At 42.4% G+C, this 23068-nt stretch overlaps 1 protein-coding gene across 6 annotated transcripts in view; it reads left to right on the top strand.

Annotated features, from left to right (window-relative positions):
* The window catches only part of arhgef1a (Rho guanine nucleotide exchange factor (GEF) 1a), a 96612-nt gene that overhangs the window by 41304 nt on the left and 32240 nt on the right, over positions 1-23068 (top strand). For 4 of the 6 annotated variants that reach the window (XR_006007524.1, XM_041955035.1, XM_041955037.1 and 1 more), the window contains exons 10-14: positions 407-551; positions 1250-1326; positions 7066-7237; positions 8645-8721; positions 8888-9060. Coding sequence is in view for 5 of the 6 variants with exons in the window: in XM_041955035.1 (XP_041810969.1) it covers positions 407-551; positions 1250-1326; positions 7066-7237; positions 8645-8721; positions 8888-9060 (644 nt within the window). In the remaining variant the exon portion in view is untranslated. The remainder of the gene's footprint in view (positions 1-406; positions 552-1249; positions 1327-7065; positions 7238-8644; positions 8722-8887; positions 9061-23068) is intronic. The other 2 variants (XM_041955038.1, XM_041955036.1) reach the window with 1 other exon arrangement.

The raw sequence follows: 23068 nt of genomic DNA, 5'->3' as shown, positions 1-23068 counted from the left end.
GGATGGGCTTGTGGGTGGAATCAGAATCAGCTGATTTCATACCTAACAGATGGTGTTGCTCAGTGTTCTTGTTGCTATATGTAGTGGGAAGCTGGTAGCTGGGAGGTGGGTGTGGGAGGTCATAGCTGAAGGCAGGAAACAGAGAGGGATGCTGCAGGGTAGGGAGAGAATACAATGAGGATGGCAGGAAGAACTGACAACGGGAAAATGTTTTAAATCTTTTTTTTTTAATTGAAGCCCAATAGGCAAATCTAAAATATTTGAATATCTCTATATTGTTACTGTACTTCTGATTGTTCCACTTGATTTGTCTTACTTATCTTTCTGTTATTTAACAGTGGTCTTTTGTGAGAAAACATTTGGTGACAAAATGATAAAGAAATTATAGCCAGGATAATTCTGTCAGTCTTTGTGTCTGTCTGTCTCTGGCCAGCGGGTGAGTCGAGGACCCTTGCTACGTTGCCATGGTGTTCAGGAATGCATCTTGTTGGTGACTCAGCGGATATCCAAGTATCCTGTCCTTATCCAGCGAATTCTGGACAACACCTCCGGTGAATCTCCCCAGTCATGGAACTAAAGGATTTCACTTCCAATTAAATAATACTTATATGTCTACATACAACAAACTAAAACCAAGAAGCAAGAGGCATGTGCACAGAACAAATGACAAAAGAAGATGTTTAGCATATCCACATCTTGCATAAAATAGCTTTTAGCAACACATTTGTGGAGTGTTCAGATCTTTGCACTTTGCACCAAATAGAACAATTCTACAGAAAAAAACTTGATAGAAAATATAACAATTCTGTTTTCCGACATGGATAAGTCAGCCATTTTCCTTCTGCACCACTTTGATTGCCACCATTTTTTTAAAAAAGGTATGACACTGTGAGGTCTCATAACATTTATCCTGTTTTGGCCAAAATGATTATGATGATTGAATGATTTTTTTTTCTCTAGACCTTTATATTCTACCTCTCTTCCCAAAGCTTGTGCACATAGTACTGCTGTACCTAAAATAGTTATACAGCAGTTAGAGTTTAGTTTTGTGACAGTTTTATACATGATCAACTGTCACCACCCAAAATCTCTGCGAGAGCTAACAGTGGATTCACAAAGGAGATCTTTTAGTGTGTCTATAAGCAGATTAATGACTGACAAAATTGATGGATAATGGTGTCTACATTGTGTATGTTGCCCTAGGTTCTTATGCTTCCACAATAATCCTTTTTGTTTGCTTCTCTTCCAGATGATGAAGAGGAAGCTTCTTCTCTGGCCCAGGCTCTTTTGATGATCAGAGAACTTCTTAGTTCAATAGACCAACAGGTACCAAAATGCTGTTGGAGTATTTGCAAGACAAAATACAGAAAATTAACAGGACAACATGAGGAAAACACAAGACAGTTATGATGTTAGTTGTTGGATATTGTGTTGTGTTGATTTGATGTTGGTGAAGCATGTGTGCTTGTGTTTCACACTGTCTGACTGGAATAAGTACTGTACAGGGGTTCTTGAATGTATCACTGAAAGGTCTGCATCTGATTTTTATTACAACTAAAACAAAATGATATTGAATCAATTAATTAATGTCACATCTCTTGTGATTGGGCCAGCATGAAACAGATGCAGACAAGGTGCAGACAGTTAGTCCACATTTAGAAAATTGGAGAAATTGTATAGTAGAGAAAAGGTGACAGGGAAATACACAGTAAAACAACATAGGATTGCTGTGAATTATCTCCAGCTACAGTGCATATTCAATGTCACTAACAATGAGAGCCATGGAGCAATGAAAATTTCATTGACATGCTCAATGACAATAAAGACTCTCGAATCTTCTATCTTCTGGGAGGCTTTCCACAGGGAAGCATGGCTCTTACCAACATCGTGCCTTTCAGCTTCTCAGTTCCTCATCCTTACCGCTGCCCGGCTCCTTGTTCTCACTGCTGCCCAGTGCCATACAGGTTCCGCTACACAGCATCATGGAGGCTTTTTGCTACCCAGTCCCCAGGCCAACATCTCTCCAGTCCCTGAGTCGGCATGAGTCTGAGGCAGCTGACATCTCGCCTGTTCCTAAGCCTGCACTGGCCAACACAGAGACTGTTCCAGAGTCAGCCAACATTTCGTCAGCCCCTGAGCCGGCCAACAATTTGTCTGTTCCTGAGTTGGCCTCTAGCTCAACAGTTCCTCATCAGTAGACCAGCTGATACCTGCTCTTGACTGCCTTTCGGTGGTCCAACAAACACCGTTCCTCAGTTGGCCGTCTGGCCGACACCTGCTCCTGGCTGCAGCTGTCTCCAGTTCCTGAGCTACCGCAGTCCCCTATTTCTGTGCGACAGCAATTCACTGAGCCTGAGCTGCAGCAATCACCAGTTTTCATGCTCCTGTGTTGGTGTTTCAGCAGTCTCCTGTTTCCCTGACTTCACTGGCTCATCTGCTAGTCTCCTGGTTGGTGGTCTCCATACCAGCAGCCCTGTTGATAGTCTCTAGTTCTGCTGCCACCTTCTGGTGGCTTGTTCACTTCAGCTCCATGTCCAACCCAACTCAGCCCTTGTATTTGTGGTAGAAGTGGATGCATCCAACACTGGGGTGAGAGCGGTGTTGTCAAAACGCTCTGGTGCTGATCAGAAGCTTCAGCCTTGTGTGACAAGCCCGGAGGCACGAGGTTTTAGGACTCAGTATGCAGACCACAGACAACTCAGCAAGGTTTCAAAATAAAGGAAAATTTATTAACTCAGCATGCTCAGGATAAATGACAAAATGCAAACAATGTAATGTAACAAAGTACAACTGAAAACGCTAAGGATAACTAGACTAGATAAACAAAAACTATCAAAGGCTCAAAGATGGCTCGACAACAAAGTAATAAACAAAAATGCAAGACTGGAGAAATCACTAAAGCTAGATAACAAAGTAGCAAACAAAAGGCTCTAGGCAGGACTAATCACTAAAGCTAGATACAAAGTAGCAAACAAAAGGCTCAAGGCTGGACTAATGACTAGACTTACAGGTGTCAGGAAGGTGGGGACTTAAGGGGAAACTAAAGGAGAACTTAAGGGTTGAACCCAGGTGCAGACACTACAGGGAACATGGACTAACAATTAACACGCAACACAACGAAGCTAAAGACAAGACTGAAGCAACACAAGAAACTCACTAACACACAACAAGACTATGGGCAATACAATAAGGAAAACTCACTCAGGACATGAACACAGACAAACCAAGGGATGCATAAGATTGAAATTAATAAATTTATTAATCACAACTAAGGACACAACGATGGGAACTATAATTAACAAACACTCTAGGGACAAGGGCTATACACACAAGGCAACACCGGTAAACAATGAATACACACAGATCACGCAAACTTAGGAGCAGGGGAAAGACTAAGACAACATAGGCAACTAGCTAACACAAAACGGGACAGGACTGAAGCCAAAAACAAGACTATGAACAAATTTACAATGAGAAGACTAATGAACTGAAAACGCTCCCGTAGGAGGAAGAAACTAAGAACTTGGACTTAAGAACAGCAGAAACAAAATCCACTCCTGAAAACGAGGAGGAAAATAACACTACTATTAAATAAAACAAAACCAAGGGACTAACAGAGAACTGAGATTCGGCTATAATTAGCGAGAACAAAACAAAGCTTGACTTATGCAAATTATAAGAAAAGGAAAACTCATAAGAAATACGGCTCGGACATGAACAAAGACAAGAAACAAACTTACGGGGACTGAAACAAAGGACAAAGACAAACCAAGGAGACATACACATGAAACATGACACGGATGTGAACAAAGATAACACAACGAGGAAACACTTACATGAACAAGACTCGGACATGACAAAGAATCACACGACAAACACTTACAATGGGACTATGGCTTGAAATATAACTATAACACAGACTTGGACTATGACTATGATTTCTCAGACGACGACCCGACAAGGACAAGGACAAAGGGAAGACACAGACTTAAATACACTAGGGAGGAACACTAATGACGCACAGGTGAAAACAACCAGACAATCATACGGGAGGGAAAACACAGGAAGTAAAGCAACACAAAGACACATAACACGAACCTTCAAAATAAAACAGGAAGTAACGAAAACCAGGCAAGGACAAGACACAATGGGAAACTTAACAAAAATACCAACAAGACAGGGCAAGGGTAGAGAACTAAGACAATACAAAAACTCTTACATAAAACGTGGCATGACTATAGACTAAGACAAGACTAGAAACTCAAGCACATAAAACATGGCATGACTGGAAGACATTAGGAATACACAGTAGAACAGAGAAATGAACATGAACAAAGAAGACACTACAATGAACACTTACAAACTGAATGAGGCAAAATCAACAAGAGAACACTTAACAAAAACCGGCGTGCAAGGCACGGGTTATGACAACAGGGACACAGAAGACAAGGATCATGGAACGCTAGATAGCAAGGCAAGTACAGGACAAGGCACGAGACAATCTGGCACAGGACAAAGGGAGACGCAGACTATATATACACAAGGAAACAATGAACAGGTGGAGACAATTAGGGCGGGGTAGACAATCAGACAGGCGGGAAACACACCGGGAAGTCAAGGGCCTGAAACGAGAGGAGAGTTAGGTTTCACAATAAAATAGGAAGTGCAAGACAAGACATGACGCTCGTGAACAAAACACATTAACACATCTGATGAGACATGACATTCTTCATTTCTTTTTTTCTGGTATATTTTTATTGCATTTACACATATCTTTATCTGCATGTTAGTTTAGTTTATTCTAGTATCTTTATTTTATTTTATCATTACTTTCTTATATTTCTTATTGTTTCTAACATGGGGGTTGCACTACAAATTTCATTGACATGCTATGCTCAGTGATAATAAAGACGATCTTGAATCTTGAATCTTCTTTACAAGGAAACTGACACCTGCCAAATTAAACTATGATGTTGGAGCTCCTGGCTGTTAAGATGGCGTTGGAGGAGTGGTGCCACTGGCTAGAAGGTTCGGAGCAATCATATGTGGTCTGGACCGACCACAAGAATCTCTCCTAAATCCAGTCCATCAAGAGGCTCCACTCCCACCAGGCACGGTGGTCCCTGATTTTTAGTCGATTCAACTTCACTCTTGTTCACTCTACTGGTCAAGGAATGGAAAGCCTGACGCCCTTTCCTCGCAACACAGTGCAGATGAGTCCAGTTCCAAGCCCAAGGCCATCCTCTCCTCATCATTTGTGGTGGCTGCAGTAACCTAGGAGATTGAGGCAGTGAAAGAGAAAGAGACTGGGCCTTATTGAGATCTGCAGAGGAGAACAAACAAGTCACCAACAGACACAGCAGAGAAACCCTCCATTATGTGCCATGTCAGAAAGTTTGGTCATCCTCTAGCAATATCACAGGCCAACCACTGTTTATGTGAACTTACTGAAAAGTGAAACATGAGCAAATGTAGTCAGTGAGGCATGTATCTATTGTGACAAACCTAACATGACAGAATAGAGAGGCCTGTTTATCAAATTAAATGTCACATTGTTGATTAAATGAGAACATCCAGTAAGTTTTCATGAGTTCAGTGAAAAAGTACAAATTTAAAGTGAACAAAGTAAAGGTCAATTGTAACATCCTAAATATAAACAAGTAAAACACACAGCACTTGAGGGTGTGCTCCAATTACAGGGGGATCACACTCCTCAGCCTCCCTGGTAAAGTCTATTCCAGGGTACTCGAGAGGAGAATAAGGCCGATAGTCAAACCTTGGATTCAGGAGGAACAATGTGGTTTTCGTACTGGTCGTGGAACACTGGACCAGCTCTACACCCTCCGCAGGATGCTCAAGGGTTCGTGGGAGTTTGCCCAACCAGTCCACATGTGTATTCGACCATGTCGCTCGTGGCATTATGTTGGAGGTGCTTTGGGAGTATGGAGGCCGGGGTCCTCTACTACGGGCTGTCCCGTCTCTGTATGAACGGAGCAGGAGCTCAGTTCGCATTGCCGGCAGTAAGTCAGACTTGTTCCCAGTGCATGCTGGACTCCGACAGGGTTGCCCTTTGTCACCGGTTCTGTTCATTATTTTTATGGCTTTTCATGGCTCTCGACCGGAAAAGGGTGGCTTGCCCCTCCTGGGTTGGAGGCGAGCTCCTGCCTCAAGTGGAGGAGTTCAAGTATCTTGGGGTCTTGTTCACGAGTGAGGGAAGGATGCTGCGTGAGATTGACAGGCGGATCGGTGCAGCGGCTGAAGTAATGCGGCCGTTGTACCAGTCTGTTGTGGTGAAGAAGGAGCTGAGCCAAAAGGCAAAGCTCTCGATTTACCAGTCAATCTACATTCCTACCCTCACCTCTGGTCATGAACTTTGGGTCATGACTGAAAGAACGAAATCTCGGATACAAGCGCCTGAAATGAGTTTCCTCCGAAGCTTGGCGGGGCGCTCCCTTAGAGATAGGGTGAGGAGCTCTGTCACTCGGGAGGAGCTCAGAGTAGGGCCGCGTTGAGAGGAGCCAGCTGAGGTGGCTCGGGCATCTTTATAGCATGTCTCCTGGACGCCTTACTGAGAGGGTGTTCCGGGCATGCCCCACCGGGAAGAGGCAACAGGGAAGACCCAGGACTATGTCGCTCGGCTGGCCTGGGAACACCTCGGGTTCCCCCTGGAGGAGCTGGAGGAAGTGTCTGGGGAGAGGGAAGTCTGGGCATCCCTGCTTAGACTGCTGCCCCCGTAGCGGAAGAAAATGGATGGATGGATGGATGGATGGATGGAATTATTAGTCAAATTTATGAAAGATCTTACCAGTTTTCTTGATATTAAGGTTCTGCAAATGTCTGTTTCTGAGCACTTCCAATCAATTCAATCAATTCAAGTCAAGTCCAATGAAAATAATGTCATGTAATAATAGTGACTAAGCAAACTAAGCAATAGTGGCTAAGGGTGTCCTGGTAACTTTTTTGACATATGCCATTAAACCACACTATCAATCCCCACTTCATTCATGTTCATTAATACTGTCTTTTGGACTCCAAATGAAAGTTGACTTTTATCCTGGTTGGCAGATGGAGGACTTGGAGAAAACACAGCGGCTGCAAGAGATCCAGGCCAAGCTGGACCCGCGGGCTGAAACAAGAGTAAGGGATGGGGGACTATTCAAGCCTTCAGAGTTGCTCCGCCGGAGACTTGTCCATGAAGGGACCCTGTTATGGAAAACCCCAGGATCCCGGCTCAAAGGTAAGCCACCTGTTTCTGAACTACCTTATACACACCAAACCTGTCAACCCTCCTGTTTTTCCTTGAATGCTCCTGTATGCTACCCTTCTCTCCCACTGTCTTCCCATTTAAGTATTTTCCCAAGTGTTTCTTTCTTTCTTTTCTGTACCTCAGGAACTGTTCTGGGGGACAAAAATGATGAACATGCCCCATTAAAGTTGAATATACAGTCTTGAGATTATTCACAGTAATCCTGTCCCCAGATGAGTGTAGTTTTAATGTTGATTTTCCCTATGGCTGACAGCATTGTCATGGTAACATTAACTGTAGGAGAGAGTGTTGTATGTTGTTGCAGAGTTAATATTACACTTGAGAATTTGCTATCAGCTCCTCAATCACATGTACAGATGTGTGGCATGTGTCTCCTATTCTTTAGAGCACAATGTCTACAGCTATCATAAATGTAGTATGAATATTAGTAGTATAGAAAATGTCTGAGTCAGAAATGAACTGTCTTAGCTGACCCAATCACAAGAGATGTTATGATCATTAACTGATCAAGTATTTTGTCATTGCCAATTGTTCTGGACCTCTGACCTTGAATACAAATCAGACGTGGACCTTTTGAATGACAAGTTATCTTGTTTCTGTTTGTTTATATTCTTATGTGGTGCTCACTGAGACTGACTCCCTTGCAAAAGTAAAAAAAAGAAATTGCCAAAATTGCCTGTTGTCATTTGTAGAGCTATTTTTGATGATCCCAATCAGCGCTAACCCACATACTGAATATTTCATTTGCTGTCCCAAAAAAATTAAAGGTACCCTGTGTTTTGCCAGCTTTTAATCTAAAGCAGCAGTAGCAGCAAATGTTAGGTTTGCATTATCAGTAACAAAATATAAATCCATTGAATGCCTGTTGATGAATAAATATCAATAAATATTAATAAGTATCAAAAAAGTTTAATAGAATACACAAAATTGTCAAATGAATCATAGCTTTGGCAATAATCATTTCTTCATTGTATTTTTCAGTCATGTACTAGGACTATTTTATAGGTCTTGGAACCACTCATTTTGGTACCATGAAATGATCATTTTTCAATCTGCCATTTCCTATCATTATGTGACAGATTACTCTGTCTGGTGCCTTTTTGTGGTCCTGACAGAGTCATGAGACACTTTACATTTGTTAGAAATGTAATTCCTTCTTGACATTGAGCCAACAGAAACCTCCTCCTATACATTGGGACAATAGAGTTACAATTCGAAGCCCAATATGACAGCAGGGGTTTTTACAGACTATGTACTATGAGGTATAGCTTTATGTTTGCATGTGTTCACATATGATAGAAAAACAACGTATTTTTTACTTTGATTTGGTGCATAATTTTATACTGTGTGCGTGTGTGTGCACATGTGTGCATCTAGATACACAGGTCTTGCTGATGACAGACATCCTAGTGTTTCTGCAGGAGAAAGACCAGAGGTACATCTTTCCATGTCTGGTAAGAAAAAAGGCACAAACACACATACAAACCACAGTAGAATTGAATCGACTGATGTAGCATTTGATGTGCAGATGATTGGAAAGACAACGGTTCATTTTGTTGTCTCACTTTTCCTCTTTCTCTGTATTACTTTCTTCAAACATTTATCTGCGGTGTGATCCAGGACAAGCCTCCAGTGCTGTCTCTTCAGAACCTGATAGTGAGGGATATAGCCAATCAGGAGCGAGGCATGTTTCTCATCAGTGATTCCTCCCCTCCTGAGATGTATGAGTTCCATGCTGCCTCCAAGGAGGACAAGAACGTTTGGATACGCCACATTCAGCGTACCGTCAGCAAGTGGGCAAATGCACCCATACATACACGAACCATGCATACAAGCATACAATGTTTCTTTCTGTAATTTAAAAAAATAGTTGAATGCTCTTTTTGAGATTGAGATTTTTTAAAGAAGGTGTAGTACACTCACCGTATCTTAGTTCACTATATCACACATTCCGAGAGTCCATCTTGCCAGGCTCCAAATTATGTGCTTGTGGCCAAACCACAGTGGATTGGATCAATAAATGTCCTATGAGGAACTACTGTAGCTATGGGCAGCCATGGTTGCAGGTGTGTCCATTATACAGCCCACTTGGAAAAGGTGGAAGCCAGGCAGTTAAGAGTTAATTTAAACACAAGATACTTGCGCTCAAACAGAGGATTCACTCTCAGTGAAGAACCTTGGACCCCTAATCTGTCTCTGTACATTCATAACACGTCTCTGGGGGTCATCAGGTGGAAACCTCCCTTCAACGGTATTTCGCCTACTTAGTCCCACGACACCTCCAGGAGGCTAGGCGGTGAAAAAGTTTAGAGGGTGCTGAAGGTGGAGTTTAGAGGGTGCTGAAGGTGGAGGCCTAATCCACAAACTAGATTTAACAGCCTCTTCTAACATTTCGTTCAAGAAGCAAACAAAACAGGAAAACAACCAAAAAAAAAGAACAAAAAAAAACAAGCCAACTCTGTATCTTACAACACAAACTCATCTGAGCAGGCCGCATGGTCCCAAAGAGAGACTCTAGCTGGCCACTCTCATCTACTCTTCCTCTTCCTGGATCTCTTCCTATTGGGAGAGGGAAGATGGGGCGGGGAAAGCAGAGCAGAGGAGAGGTGTCTTGTTCAGACTTTATCCTCTTCTCCTGCCGGATTAGGCATGTCCTCTGCCTCCCCCTACTCCCCACTCCCTCCCTCACAAACTCACCTGAGCAGGCCGCATGGTCCCAAAGGGAGACTCTAACTGGCCACTCCCTCACCTTAAGATAAGAGAAGATAAGAAATTTAGGTATTACAGGCAGCAGGTAATAGCAGTGTGCTCACTGATCCAGGTTTCAATAAAGCAAAGGGTGGCAGATCTGCAAAAGTCTGTGTTTGTTTTGTTTAGGAGCAGCAATTTGTCAGTTTTATTTGTCAGGGAGTGGACATTGGCAAATTTTAAAGATGGGAGTTCTGTACAAAATTGATGCTGTCTCAGCTAAACAAATGCTCCAGCTCACTTCACATGTCTGCATCCCCTGCAAATCCCATACAGAGCAGCAGAGAAGTTCAGAAAAACTTTCCAGCTTGATGAAAAGTGGAGAAAAAGTCTGACCAGCAGATTGACCAGTGTTTAACAATTCCTCCCAGCTGTATTGTATCTGAGAGGGACAGCTCAAAACACCACAAACAAAACAACAAATCTTGGATTTATTTCCAACATGGATCAGGATTTCATTCTAATAATAATAATAATATGTTCATATATATATTACAGTTTTTGTCAGTCGCTTTGGTACATTTCTCAGAGCAGAATTGAAATTCTCAAAACTACTTGTTCAATCTTCACATCACTGTGTCACTTGTTCACAACAAAAAAGCAGTTTCTCATTTCTTTGAACAAGTTGCAAGTTGATCAAAATGTATTAGAATGGGTCTCTGTTGAATAGCCTCACCCCACACAACATTTAGGCATGAGTTTATCGCATAAGTCTTTACATGCAAAATGGTTGAACAAGTTGTCATAATATTGTCCAGCATTTCTACATTTCCATTAGACCTTTTTTTTTTCTAAATCTGTCCTGAATTGGTAAATTGCTCCCAGGTGAATCTTGACTTCTCTAACGAAGGGAAATGTGTGCAGCATTAGATCAACCAATGACCAACCAGTTTTCTGAAATAGCTCAAAGGTGCATCTCATGAACCATCAGCTGGCACAAGTATATATATAGCTGGAGCACAGCACAGTGTTATGATGTCTGACAGTGGAAGGACGAGGAATTGGACGGGTAAACAGCCAGAGAGAAGAAGAAGTAGAAGAAGAGGAAGAGGAGTGATGACATACGCGTGTTCCCGATGAGATAAGAGCCACACTCGTAGACCACGTTCTCAATCATGGGCTCACAATGGCCGAGGTCGGTCGAAGGGTGCAGCCAAATGTTGGGAGAACAACTGTATCAATCATTCAGACTTTTCGTCAACAGAACAGGTATGTGATCTAACAACAGCCACAGCACTGTAATACTGTATACTTTCTCTTTCTACTCCTTTGCAGATGACTTACAAATATATTTTCCTCTGAGAGTAGATTGTAAAGATTCTCTGCAGCCTCTGCAATCTTGTCTCAAAGACATAAAACATAGCTGAATATAAACTTTCTAAACTTACTATAAATACAGTAAGACAGAGGCTGTTGTGTTTGGACATCCAAATGTCCTGGATTATTCTGCCAGTTTTCTGGAGCACCCTGCACCCAACTGTCCCTGCTCTCTAAAGAGTCTCGGTGTGAATGGTGACAATGCTTTTACATTTGATAAACAGAAATTTGATTATTTTACGCTTGTTTTATGTGATGTCCTTTTTTCATGTACAGCACTTTGGTCAGCTGCGCTTGTTTTTACAGTAAATGTGCTCTAGAAATAAATTTGATTGATAATGCTTCACACAATATTACAGTATTCTACTTGCATTTTACAATATATAGTAAGTATGCTTCATACAGTGACATTTTATCTTACTCAATTTTGTGTTTTGCATTACTATATTTTTTCCACATAGAACTGCAAGACAACTTCACAGGGGTGGCAGAGGGCCCCTTTTCTCACGTGAACAGGAGGAGGCTATTTGCACCATGGTTGTAGAAAACAATGCCATAAGACTGAGGGAGATACAGAGTGCCATTATAGAGGACAACAACATTTTGAAAACATCCAAACCGTCAGCATCTCAACCATTGACAGGGTGCTGAAGAGAAACCAAATGAATATGAAGCAGCTGTACACTGTTCCATTTGAAAGAAATGGTGATAGAGTGAAGGAGCTGCGTTACCAGTATGTACAGGTAAAACATGTATGAACATGCAGTGACTGTACCTAACAATAAACAATACAACATCATATAGTGCTATACAGTACACTAAGTGTGAGCTTTACACATTTGCTATGGCTGTAAAAAAGGAGATGCAATATGTGCTGTATACATTTGATGTAACTGCATCTTGTCCAAAATGAAGACGCATGTCTTTTGTAAAACGTAATTTGTGTCTTCTCGATGTTGCCTATAATGGAGCTGGAAGCAAGTGAACCCCCGCACAACTTCAACTACATGGATGAGGCTGGCTTCAACCTGACGAAACGCAGAAGACGTGGTCGAAATATCATCGGCCACAGAGCTACAATCAATGTGCCAGGCCAGCGGGGCGGGAACATAACCAGTTTCCATCACTCCAACATCATCAGGCAGTGGTTTGCGATCCACAACAGGATACTGATGGAGTTCCTTCCACCCTACTCCCTGTTCCTCAACCCCATTGAGGAATTTTTCTCAGCATGGAGATGGAAGGTATACGATCGCCAGCCACATACACAGATGACCCTTCTGGCTGCCATGGATGCAGCGTGTGACAACATCATGGCAGATGCCTACAGAGGCTGGATAAGACACTCGAAAAGATTCGTCCCATGCTGCATCGCGAGAGAAGATATTCGTTGTGATGTGGATGAGAATTTGTGGCCGAACAGAGAGGAACGTCAGGAGGTGTAGGAAGACTGCGCTGTAATTCCTACAGCACTGCATGTACAGTTTTCTGAGGAGATTGTCCTATGTTTACATTTTCTACTTTTGTTTTTTTTTCTTTGTGCTATGCAGCGCTATTTTCCTTTCTGTACAGTAGAAACAGTAAAAATGTGAATCTTGTCCAGTCTCTTGTGATCAATCTCCCACAAACACTAAGGTGTAACTTACAATTTACAATAACTGTCATCAGAACTTTAGCCATAGTTCACATCAGAACATCCCTCCAGAGTCGTCATGACAACATGACTAAGCAATTTGAATTTCTTATCCGTACACAGTGAAACAAGGACTTGTCATTCTGAGGCACTGACATGTTCATTCACAGAGATATTTACTTTTGAGAGATAAACTAAGGATTTTTAGCAAGAGACTGGCTTTTGCAGGTCATCCATGGTGTTTTGCTATTTGTACGAAGTGTTTCTAAGAAATGCACTCACTGTTTTGCAAATGGCGAGGATGATTCGAGAAATGCACCAAAGCGACTGAGAAAAACTGTAATATATGATCGTAGTATAAGTATATAATATGTATGCATTGAAATGTGACTATTTGTGCAAAGCATATGTATGATAGTACCCACTGAGCAGAAACTGGTGCAAAATACGTCAAAAAGACGTGATCTTTTAACAGCCAGAAGACGTCCTCAGGGGAGCCAGAATGAACATTTTTTATATGTTCTCAACATTGTATAGATGCCTTTTGTAGACGTTATATTGACACAATGAAAATTACGTTTTAAAGACGCAATTACTGGACGTCCAGAGAATGTCCTCAGGGGGGCTAGATTAAAATTCTGTATACGTCGTTTCTGGACGTCATATAGAATGAAATATGTGTTATAGACAAAAATTACTGGATATCCAGAAGACTTGCTGAGTGCATGAGGATGATGACTTTACACTTGGGGAGAACAGCTTGTAAAAGTAGTACCCTTCACTGAAGTGCACTGACTTCAACTGATCACCATCATAGCTTTGCAGCCATTCATTCCTTTGACAGCAAACTGACCACTCAAAGAAATCGCGTATGTAAGTCAAATGCTTTTATTCTCTCACTTGAACCAAAGTGTAAAAATGTAAATACAAAACTTTATATCCGATCTGAACATCTGATCACAAATTCTAACTTTAACATAATTTAATCACCATTGCAATAATTTTTTAAACACTCATGCATGGTGTCACTTCATTGGACTGGAACACATTCGAACTACTTAAGCTGCAGTACCACATCCCAAAAAGCAGGCAGTAGGGATGTGGAGATTCACCGATTCATATCGGTGGTCCGATATAAACGTTTGCGATGTGACTGCACGGGTAGAATGAACGTGCATCGGATATAATTTACGGGTGAATTCGCGGTGCATCTCTTCTAGCCTGTCTACACCGGCAAATCCCATTGTTAAATCGACTATTTGTATCTATGTTCTAGTATTTTCAAGGCAACCTGAATGCACCGTCGCGTCCCCAGGCAGTGACGCAAGCAGGTGTCGTACACAACAGACAAACGAGGCAAACGAGAAAGACGATAGCCGCAACGAGATATTTAATGCACCAAAAAAGACACATTAATCAAACGTGTGGCAATATTTTGTTTTTTTTTAAGCGAGGGGGTCAGCTAGACAAGACACACGCAATTTGCAAACAATGCCGTTCGGCTATCATGTACGTCGGCAGCACGACGCAACAAGCGCTCCCTCTGAACGAGTGTTCAGTACGGCTGGTGACATAGTAATAATAATAATAATAATAATACATTTTATTTGGAAGCGCCTTTCAGAACACTCAAGGACACTTTACAGTGTGGGTAAAACACAAATAACACAAGATAAATACAAGCAGAATAAAAAAAAAATAGTGACTGCTCAGTGCAGTTTGCTATTCCCAGAACATGTAGACCAGTTAATATTTCTAAAGAAAAACCTGAAACTAAGCCATATGAGGTAAATCAGTGAGGTGTTTGCAGTAAATGGCATTGATTGCCAGTAGTTGATGTTTTTTGCTTACATTGTGAGCAGTTAAGAAAGACTTGTTAGGAAATGTTATTTATTTATATGTTCAATTTCTTATAGAAATTACACCAATACGTTTTCCTCCTAATACACAGGAGCACTATGGACAAGAAATACCTCTATTTGAGCCCCTTGGTGAGAGTATTGTTTACAGCAGCTGTTACTGGCTGCCAGTTATAGTTTTATTTTTTTTCCACTTGATTCTGTAAAACATTGTTATTTGATTTTCATTCTTTGTAAGAAATCAGTCAACTTACTGAAACAAGCACATCATTCTGGCAGACAGTAGTGTGTGTTGCTGGTCATGTTATTTGCACTATTCACATGGTTAATACTGTACTTTCTGAAACTGTTTAACTGTGAAGTTTTATACATTTTGTATAATTATAGAGACAGAGAACATAATTGGGAGTTAGGAGTGCTAATTATAAATACAACTGAATGCTCTGTCTACTGAAATATGTCTTTTTTAAAATATGATTTATTGGTTACTCCATAAAAAAACAAATATTAGATACATCCCTCAAATCGATACAGACAGTAAAGCAGAATTGTGCTATTGAGGTAAAAAACCTGATGTTACTGTTACTCTCTCATACTGCAACTAACTGTATCGAATGATCACATCATATCGAAACATCCTTTTATAGTTAAGTCATATCGTTATCAAATCATTTTTGAATCGCATCGTATCGTGAGCAGGAGTGAATCGTATCACACTGTATCGACGGGAGCTTCAGTGTATCGTAACTGTATCGTATCGGTGTCAGCGCATCGAGATGCATATCGAATCGGCCTCAGTGGTGGAGATATACAACCCTAGCAGGCAGCAGACTCCAAGTCTTGTCCACATATATTTGTAACTCTTACAGCTGCAAACAAAATCTTTACTGCTTATATCCACCTCCTCCCACCCTCCCCGGAGCATGTTTGAGGTGGTCAAATGCTGCAGTCCTCATCTGGGCCTCTGTTGCAGAACTGTCCCACTGCATGACAGCAGCTAAAAAACAAACACAAAAATCATGTAAGATAAATAAATACAGATGCTACTGTTTAGGCTTAAGGCCCAAACACATAGCAAAACACAAAGAACCATTTTTTGTGCAGCACGACTAGCACCTGTTTCAAGAGAGCAAAGGAATAAAAAGCTACGACAAATCTGAGAGAGCACTGGTTGCCGCCACTGTGCCCTTTAGGAACACTGCTCCCATTGGGGGGCAGCAAAAAATTGGGTGTGGTGGAGTACCCCCTCCCCCTCCATTAGCCGGCTGATGTGCCCTTGAGCAAGGCACTTAACCCCCAATATGCTCCTCGGGCACTCGATGCAGCAGCCCACTGCTCCTGTGTGTTTCACTGCATGTTGCATGTGTTTGTGTTTCAATCAGTGATGGGTTAAATGCAGAGAAGTAATTTCCCAGTTTGGGATTAATAAAGTAAATTAACCTCTGTGCAAATTCAGCTATTCTGAATACAGAATACAGTTAGGCAATGCAAAAATAGACAGACAAAGTGATGTCAAGCTGGGGGTGGATTGAGTCTTTTGTTTGTTTTTAACAGGTAGGCTGCATGTGTTTATGTATGTGTCTGTGTGTAGTAGGGGTACGTGGCTAAAATACAAGCGACCGTTATTTTTCCAAGTCGCTTAGAGTGAAATGTCTATCTAGCTCACGTGTGTTTTACAAACAGCTACAAGTGTTAAAAGTTATGTGAAATTAACTTCTTACCTTAGAATAGTCCAGGTGCAAGTACTCCTGTGGCAGGACTTCCTCCTTTGCAAATTGCCTTTTTTCAGGCAGATGTCATATCCATCCGCAACTGAAGTAGAGAAAAACTGATACATTCCTTCCATGTTGGGTCGGCTAAAGAACTCGCTACCATGTTATAAGGTTGGAAAAAATCGTTAAAAGCAATGATACCTACCATGAGTCCAAAATATGTTGTTACAATCACCATAGAGTCAGAACTGTTTTTTCACAGCAGATGGCTATCAGCCTGGTGACATTAACAGGACTGGATAATTCTACTCAACTTTATTGATACTGTGTAGTACTTTTCATACAAATATAGCCTAAAATACTTTAAATAGCAAAATCTAAACGTGACAGTACATTAACTAATTCACACTTTTTATGGAGCATGTCAAGATAAAAAAAGTGTTTTTTTTTTTGTTTTTTTTTGTCCAGTTTACAGTTCAAATGACCCAGGACCCTTTGTTGGCCTGGCTGAATTCTCAGTGTTATTTAATTACTTGCCAACTGATTCTGGTTGTCAGTGGAAGTCCAAATGATATCTTGTCAGAATTCTATACCAACTGTGTTTGCCACTGGACATTCAGAGTGTGGCCTGTCGGAATGTCTCCTTTCAACTTATTTTTTTCTTTGGTAGATGTCCAGAATTTGGTCAGGCTGAACTCTTTTCTCAATATCATTTATTGACTAATTCTGGATGTCATATAAACATCCAGATTGTGGCCTGTTGGAATGTCTTTTTTGCAACTAGTTGTGGTTGTCTGTCGACGTAAAAAATCAGGCCAGGCCGAACTCTTTTCTCAGTGTCATTTATTGACTAATTCTGGATGTCATATAAACATCCAGATTGTGGCCTGTTGGAACATCTATTTTCAAGTAGTTCTGGTTGTCTGTCGATGTCTAAAATCGGGCCAGGCCGAACTCTTTTTCAATGTCATTTGTCAACTAATTCTGAATGTCACGTGGACATCCAGATTACAGCCTGGATGGACGGACGTGATATCTACTTGTCTTGGATGTCCACAGACGTTGCTTGCTCAGTGGGTATACATATCTGTAATGACAAAAATTGTATAACAATATTAGAAATTATATGCAGTGTTCTAGTTGGGTAATGCAGTACTATGAAGATATGAGAAGATATACATTTAGGGCTTTGTAGGTAAGGAGAAGGATTTTAAATTCTATTGTGGATTTTACTAGGAGCCAGTGTAGAGAGGCCAATATGGGAGCAATATGATCTCTTTCCTAGTTTTCCTAGTTATTATCTTAGCTAAGAGGATGAAGGCAAGGAGAGTGTGGTTCCAGTTCCAAAGACTGTGCACCCCAGAGAGCACTACCATTCAAGGTCAGAAGCCTTAACTTCTCACTGGATGAAGACCACGTGGACTCAACCACCTCACACATGGGGGGCAACGAGCTGGGCCCCTTATAGTTTGTGTGTCAACCAGGCGTTGGTGTGGAAGACACAGTCATCTACCTGTTTCACAGATCTTTTTCAAAACACTGGGAGCACTGTGCGGGTTATGTTTTCTGACTTCACCAGCGCTTTCAACACAATACAGCCATCAATGCTCAGGGGGAAGCTGGAAGGAACTGGAGTAGACTGCCATCTGGCTGCATGGACCATCAGCTACCTCATCAACTGACCACAGTATGTGAGGTCTATTGGTCTTTGAGATTGTGACCATGTACAAATACCCAGGTGTTCACCTCAACCACAAACTGGACTGCACCAACAACACAGATGTTCTGTACAAGATGGGCCAAAGTCATCTCCATCTGCTGAGGTCCTTCAGCGTGTGAAGGAAACTGTTAAAAACATTTTATGACACGTGGCATCTGCTGGGGTTGTGGAAGCTCTGTGAGGGACAGAAAAAGACTGAACTCAAACTGGTCTTGAGAGCTGGCTCTGTCCTGGACTGCCCTCTGGACACCATCAAGGATGTCGGTGAGAGGAGGATGTTAGCCATGCTGACATCAATCATGGACAACCCCTCCCACCCCCTGAATAACACAGTGGGGGCCCTTAGCAGCTCCTTTAGTAACAGACTGCTGCATCCACTCTGCAAGAAGAAACGCTACTGCAGGTCCTTCATTCCATCAGCTGTCAGATTATTCAACTCCAGCATCAAGTAACATTAGACTGTGTTGTTGTTGTTTGCCCTCTGTTACTGTTTTTCTTCCTACTGCTATTAATGCCCAAATTACCCCGGCTGGTCATAAATAAAGTTTTATCTTATCTTAGTCTGCACGGCCCTTCTTTGCACGGAGTTAACCTCAACAATAGACTGGACTTGTCCCACAACACTGACGCCCTGTATAAGAGGGACCAGAGTCACCTCCACTTTCTGAGGAGACTGAGGTCTTTCGGGGTGTGCAGAGCACAGGACTCAGGACATTTTATTACTTTGTGTTAGCCCCTGCTATCCTCTATGCTGTTGTCTGCTGAGCCCTGGGCAGCACAAAGCAGGACAGGAAGAGACTAAACAAGCTGGTCAGGAGGGCCAGCTCTGTCCTGGACTGCCCACTGGACTCTGTGGAGGAGGTGGGTGAGAGGAGGCTGTTGGCCAAGCTCACAGCCATCATGGACAACAGCTCTCACCCCTTACACTGGACTGTAGAGGAGTTGAGCAGCTCTTTCAGTGGCAGACTGAGGAATCCTCAATGCAGGAAGGAGTTCAGAAGAACAATCTGGTGTTGAGTCCAGTGCAGTGAGGAATGCACAGACTTATACATTGGGGAAACAAAACCAAAACAAAGCCACTGAGCAGACACATGACACAACACAGAAGGGCTAACTCTTCAGGTCTAGACTCAGCTGTTTACCTGCACCTCAAGGAGGAAGCACACTCCTTTGAGGATAAAAATGTGCATATTCTGGACAGAGAAGACAGATGGTTTGAAAGAGGGGTGAGAGAAGCCATCTATGTCAAGGATGAAAACCCGTCTCTGAACAGAGGGTCTGAGACACCACCTATCGCCCACATACAATGCTGTCCTTTCATCTCTTCCTAAAAGATTAAAGAATTTAGCCTCTGAAAATAAACAACAAAGCCATTCACACATGGCTCAAGGAGAAGAGGCAGACGACTGTGGTTGACACCCAAGGGTTGCATCCTACCCCGCCTTAATGGGGTATCGTTTGCCTCACAATAGAGTGATACCCTCCCTGGTTTTGGGGGTTGGCCTCACTCAGAGGGTAAATACTTGAACCTAACACCATTTCAATTGACTAGAGCTGTCCTACCTAGTCTGGTGCGCATGAACTGATGAAGCCTACTCGGATGAGAGGTGAAACGTCTTCCAAGACAAACCAACAAGTCCAGTTGCGAATGACTAAAGGCCCTGAAGCTTACAATGACCTGGATAAATGAGAACCTTCACAGGCATGGGATACCTTATTTTTTAAATTTCTTAAATTCTTTTTGTTTTTGCCCATTTGCTTGATTGCACTGTTCTTAATTGCAACTTTCATTACTGTTTCATTACTACATTACTACTACATTCTTGCTTCATTACTGCAAATTTCTCCACTGTGAGATTTATAGTTAAGTTAATTTAAACACAAGATACTTGCTCCAAAGAGGATTCATTCTCAGTGAAGAACCTTGGAGCTCTAATCTGCCTCTATACATGCCAAAGAGCAGTGATTCCTAACACGTCTCTGGGGGTCATCAGGTGGAAACCTCCCTTCAACAGTGTTTCGCCTACTTAGTCCCACTACACCTCCAGGAGGTTAGGCAGTGAACTCCGGCGTCCCAGAGTCACCCCCCCTAGTGCCAGTTCACACTGCTCCTACACAATCCAACCAGCACCGCCACGTTCAACTGACCCAGAGATGCTCCAGGTAGTGGCCAGTACTGATGCTACCATTTAACTATTGCTAATGCTAATGCTAACCGCTAAGAAGAACAGAAGAAGACAATACAGTTCCGATGCTACCATTTAGCTAATGCTACGTGCTAACCGCTACCTGCTAAGAGGAACAGAAGAAGACAATAAAGCTAGATTCACCTATACTGTTAATGTTAACTGCTAGATGCCAATACTAACTGCTAAGATACTATCATACTACCACTGGCTCTAGCTGGCCACACCCCCACCTTATCTAAACTTCCTCTTCCTGGTTCTCTTCCTATTGGCAGAGCGAGAAGATGGGGCGGGGAAAGCAGAGCAGAGGAGAGGTGTCTTGTTCAGACTTTAACCTCTTCTCCCGCCGGGTTAGGCATGCATGTCCTCGCAAAACCTCCACACCCCACTTCAACCGGACAGACCCTGGTCTTCCATCCCCTCTGCTCAGATTCTGTCTTTAAATCTGCATACTTAGTCTTCTTCCTTTCATAAGCTGCCTCCACTGAATTTTCCCAAGGGACTGTTAACTCAATAAAAAACACAGTCTTTTTACTCATGGACCATAAGACAATGTCCGGCCTCAGATTACTATAAACTATTTCCTGGGGCACAACTAGCTTTCCTCCCAAGTCGACCTGCATTTGCCAATCATCAGCCCCTACCAGGCAGCCACCTACCTGCCTTCTCCCTGACTTAGCAGCTCTATTTTTCTACCCCTCTCGAACAAATTGCACATCTAACCTCTCCTTTCTAGAACTTCCAGAATTCACCTGCTTCCTTCTCTCTTCAATGCCTGCAGCTAAGCTTCTCAGCACCTGATTATGCCGCCATGTATACCAGCCTTGTGATAAGCTAATTCTACAACCTGACAAAATGTGCTTTAAACTTGCTGTACCTGAGCAGAGTGGGCACGATTGATTGCCCTGTACCCAGAGACTTAGGTTCTGCGGGGTTGGCAACACATCGTATGTCGCCCCTATCAGAAATTTAATACGGCCTTCCTCCATATTCCACAGGTCCCTCCAACTAAGTTTCCTCTTCTCAACACCTTCCCAATTCAACCATTGTCCCTGTTTGGCTTGACCAACTGCTTTTGCCCCCCTTAAGAACTCCTCCTGCCTACGCACCTGTTCCACTACAAGCTTTCTTTTCTCCTTTAGACCTGCTTTATTCCACACTGGTTTGCCTGGGCCAAGCCCCAAGCCTCCCCGGCCAAATTGAACATTTCCTACTATTTCTGCATCTCTAAGAGCTGCATCTGCCTCCTACACTGCTGCCCTTGGGTTCCATTTCCTCCCCCCAGAAGGATTCGGAACCACATTGCTAACTAACACGTCCTTACTCCCAGATAATAAAAGTTCTGTCCTAACCTTAGTGCATTTAAACTCCTCTGTTAGACTGGATACTGGCAGCTGAACCATTCCTTTCCCATACAAAGCTACATTGTTTAAGCACCTGGGAGCACCCAACCATTTTCTAATATAAGAGCTAACTAGCCTTTCCATTCTCTCTGCTACAGATAATGGGACTTCATATACTGACATTGGCCACATTAACCTAGGATACAAGCCAAACTGCAAGCACCACAACCTCAGTTTTCCTGGGAGCCCTGATTTATCTATTCTTTCCAGCCCTTCTGCAACATCCTTTCTAAATTGCACAACCTGTTCAACATCATTCAGGTCCACATTGTACCACCGTCCTAGACTCTTAACTGATTTCTCCCTAATTGTTGGGATTAGTCTTATCTTAAGAGTAAACTCACTTTTGAAAGTATTCAACTGAAAAAAAATCCCACCCCTCCCTTCAGGCTTCCCTCCAAAGCCACTTCCCCAAAATACATGATGGGGTAGTGCCTGACTACTGCTGGAGGAGGAGTCCATGAGAGACCGTTGGGGAGAGGAGTAGACTGGTTGCCATAGTCATTTAAAGCCATACTAAATAGCTGTCACAAATATACCATGCAGTATTTCAGTCTGAATCAGCTCCTTGGCCCAGCAGTTACCTCTTGATGGTGCAGGTGTGTGCTTTTTGCTTGCTCGCTGCTGACCAAAAGTCTCAGTCATTCTTTGGCTAAGGGGTGGTGTATTGGAGCGCAATGCATCATTAGTGGCACGAGGCAATGCAAGAGCCACTCGCCTCTATAGCCCAAAGAGCTACAGAAGGCGAGTGATAACTATTGTTATCCCATGCATTTTTTCTTCCCATTTTTCATCTTCCGCCAGAATTTCAGTGCATAACTAGTCCTGCAGCTTTGAGAAAACCCTTGTAAACTATATATCAAAATGTGCAGTTTTCGCAGCTTTACAGATCTCTCAAGAGAATTTCATCTCCCACCCTCCCATCTCTTCCATTACTTCCAAATTAGACACTGCGCTAACGCTTTGTTTCCAGCTTTTCCGTCTCTACCTCCAAATTTACAGTGGGAGGAACTTCTAGCTCACGATCCACTTCAGAAGTCACTCATCTCCAAAGTTTGTGATGAAATCCTGTTTTTTGATTGCTCACCAGTTACCAAAGTCAAGACTGCTTGGGAACAAGAACTGGGTCTACATCTGGGAGATAACTGGTGGGACACTGCTCTTAAGAAAATTCACACTAGCTCAGCCTGTGCTTGTCTCACACTTATACAGTTTAAAGTATT

This window comes from Chelmon rostratus, chromosome 16 (assembly GCF_017976325.1).
Source record: "Chelmon rostratus isolate fCheRos1 chromosome 16, fCheRos1.pri, whole genome shotgun sequence".
In the NCBI taxonomy this organism is placed as follows: Eukaryota; Metazoa; Chordata; class Actinopteri; order Chaetodontiformes; family Chaetodontidae; genus Chelmon; species Chelmon rostratus.
The sequence above is the reverse complement of the archived record's forward strand: the minus strand, read 5'-3'. Positions and strand labels throughout refer to the sequence as shown.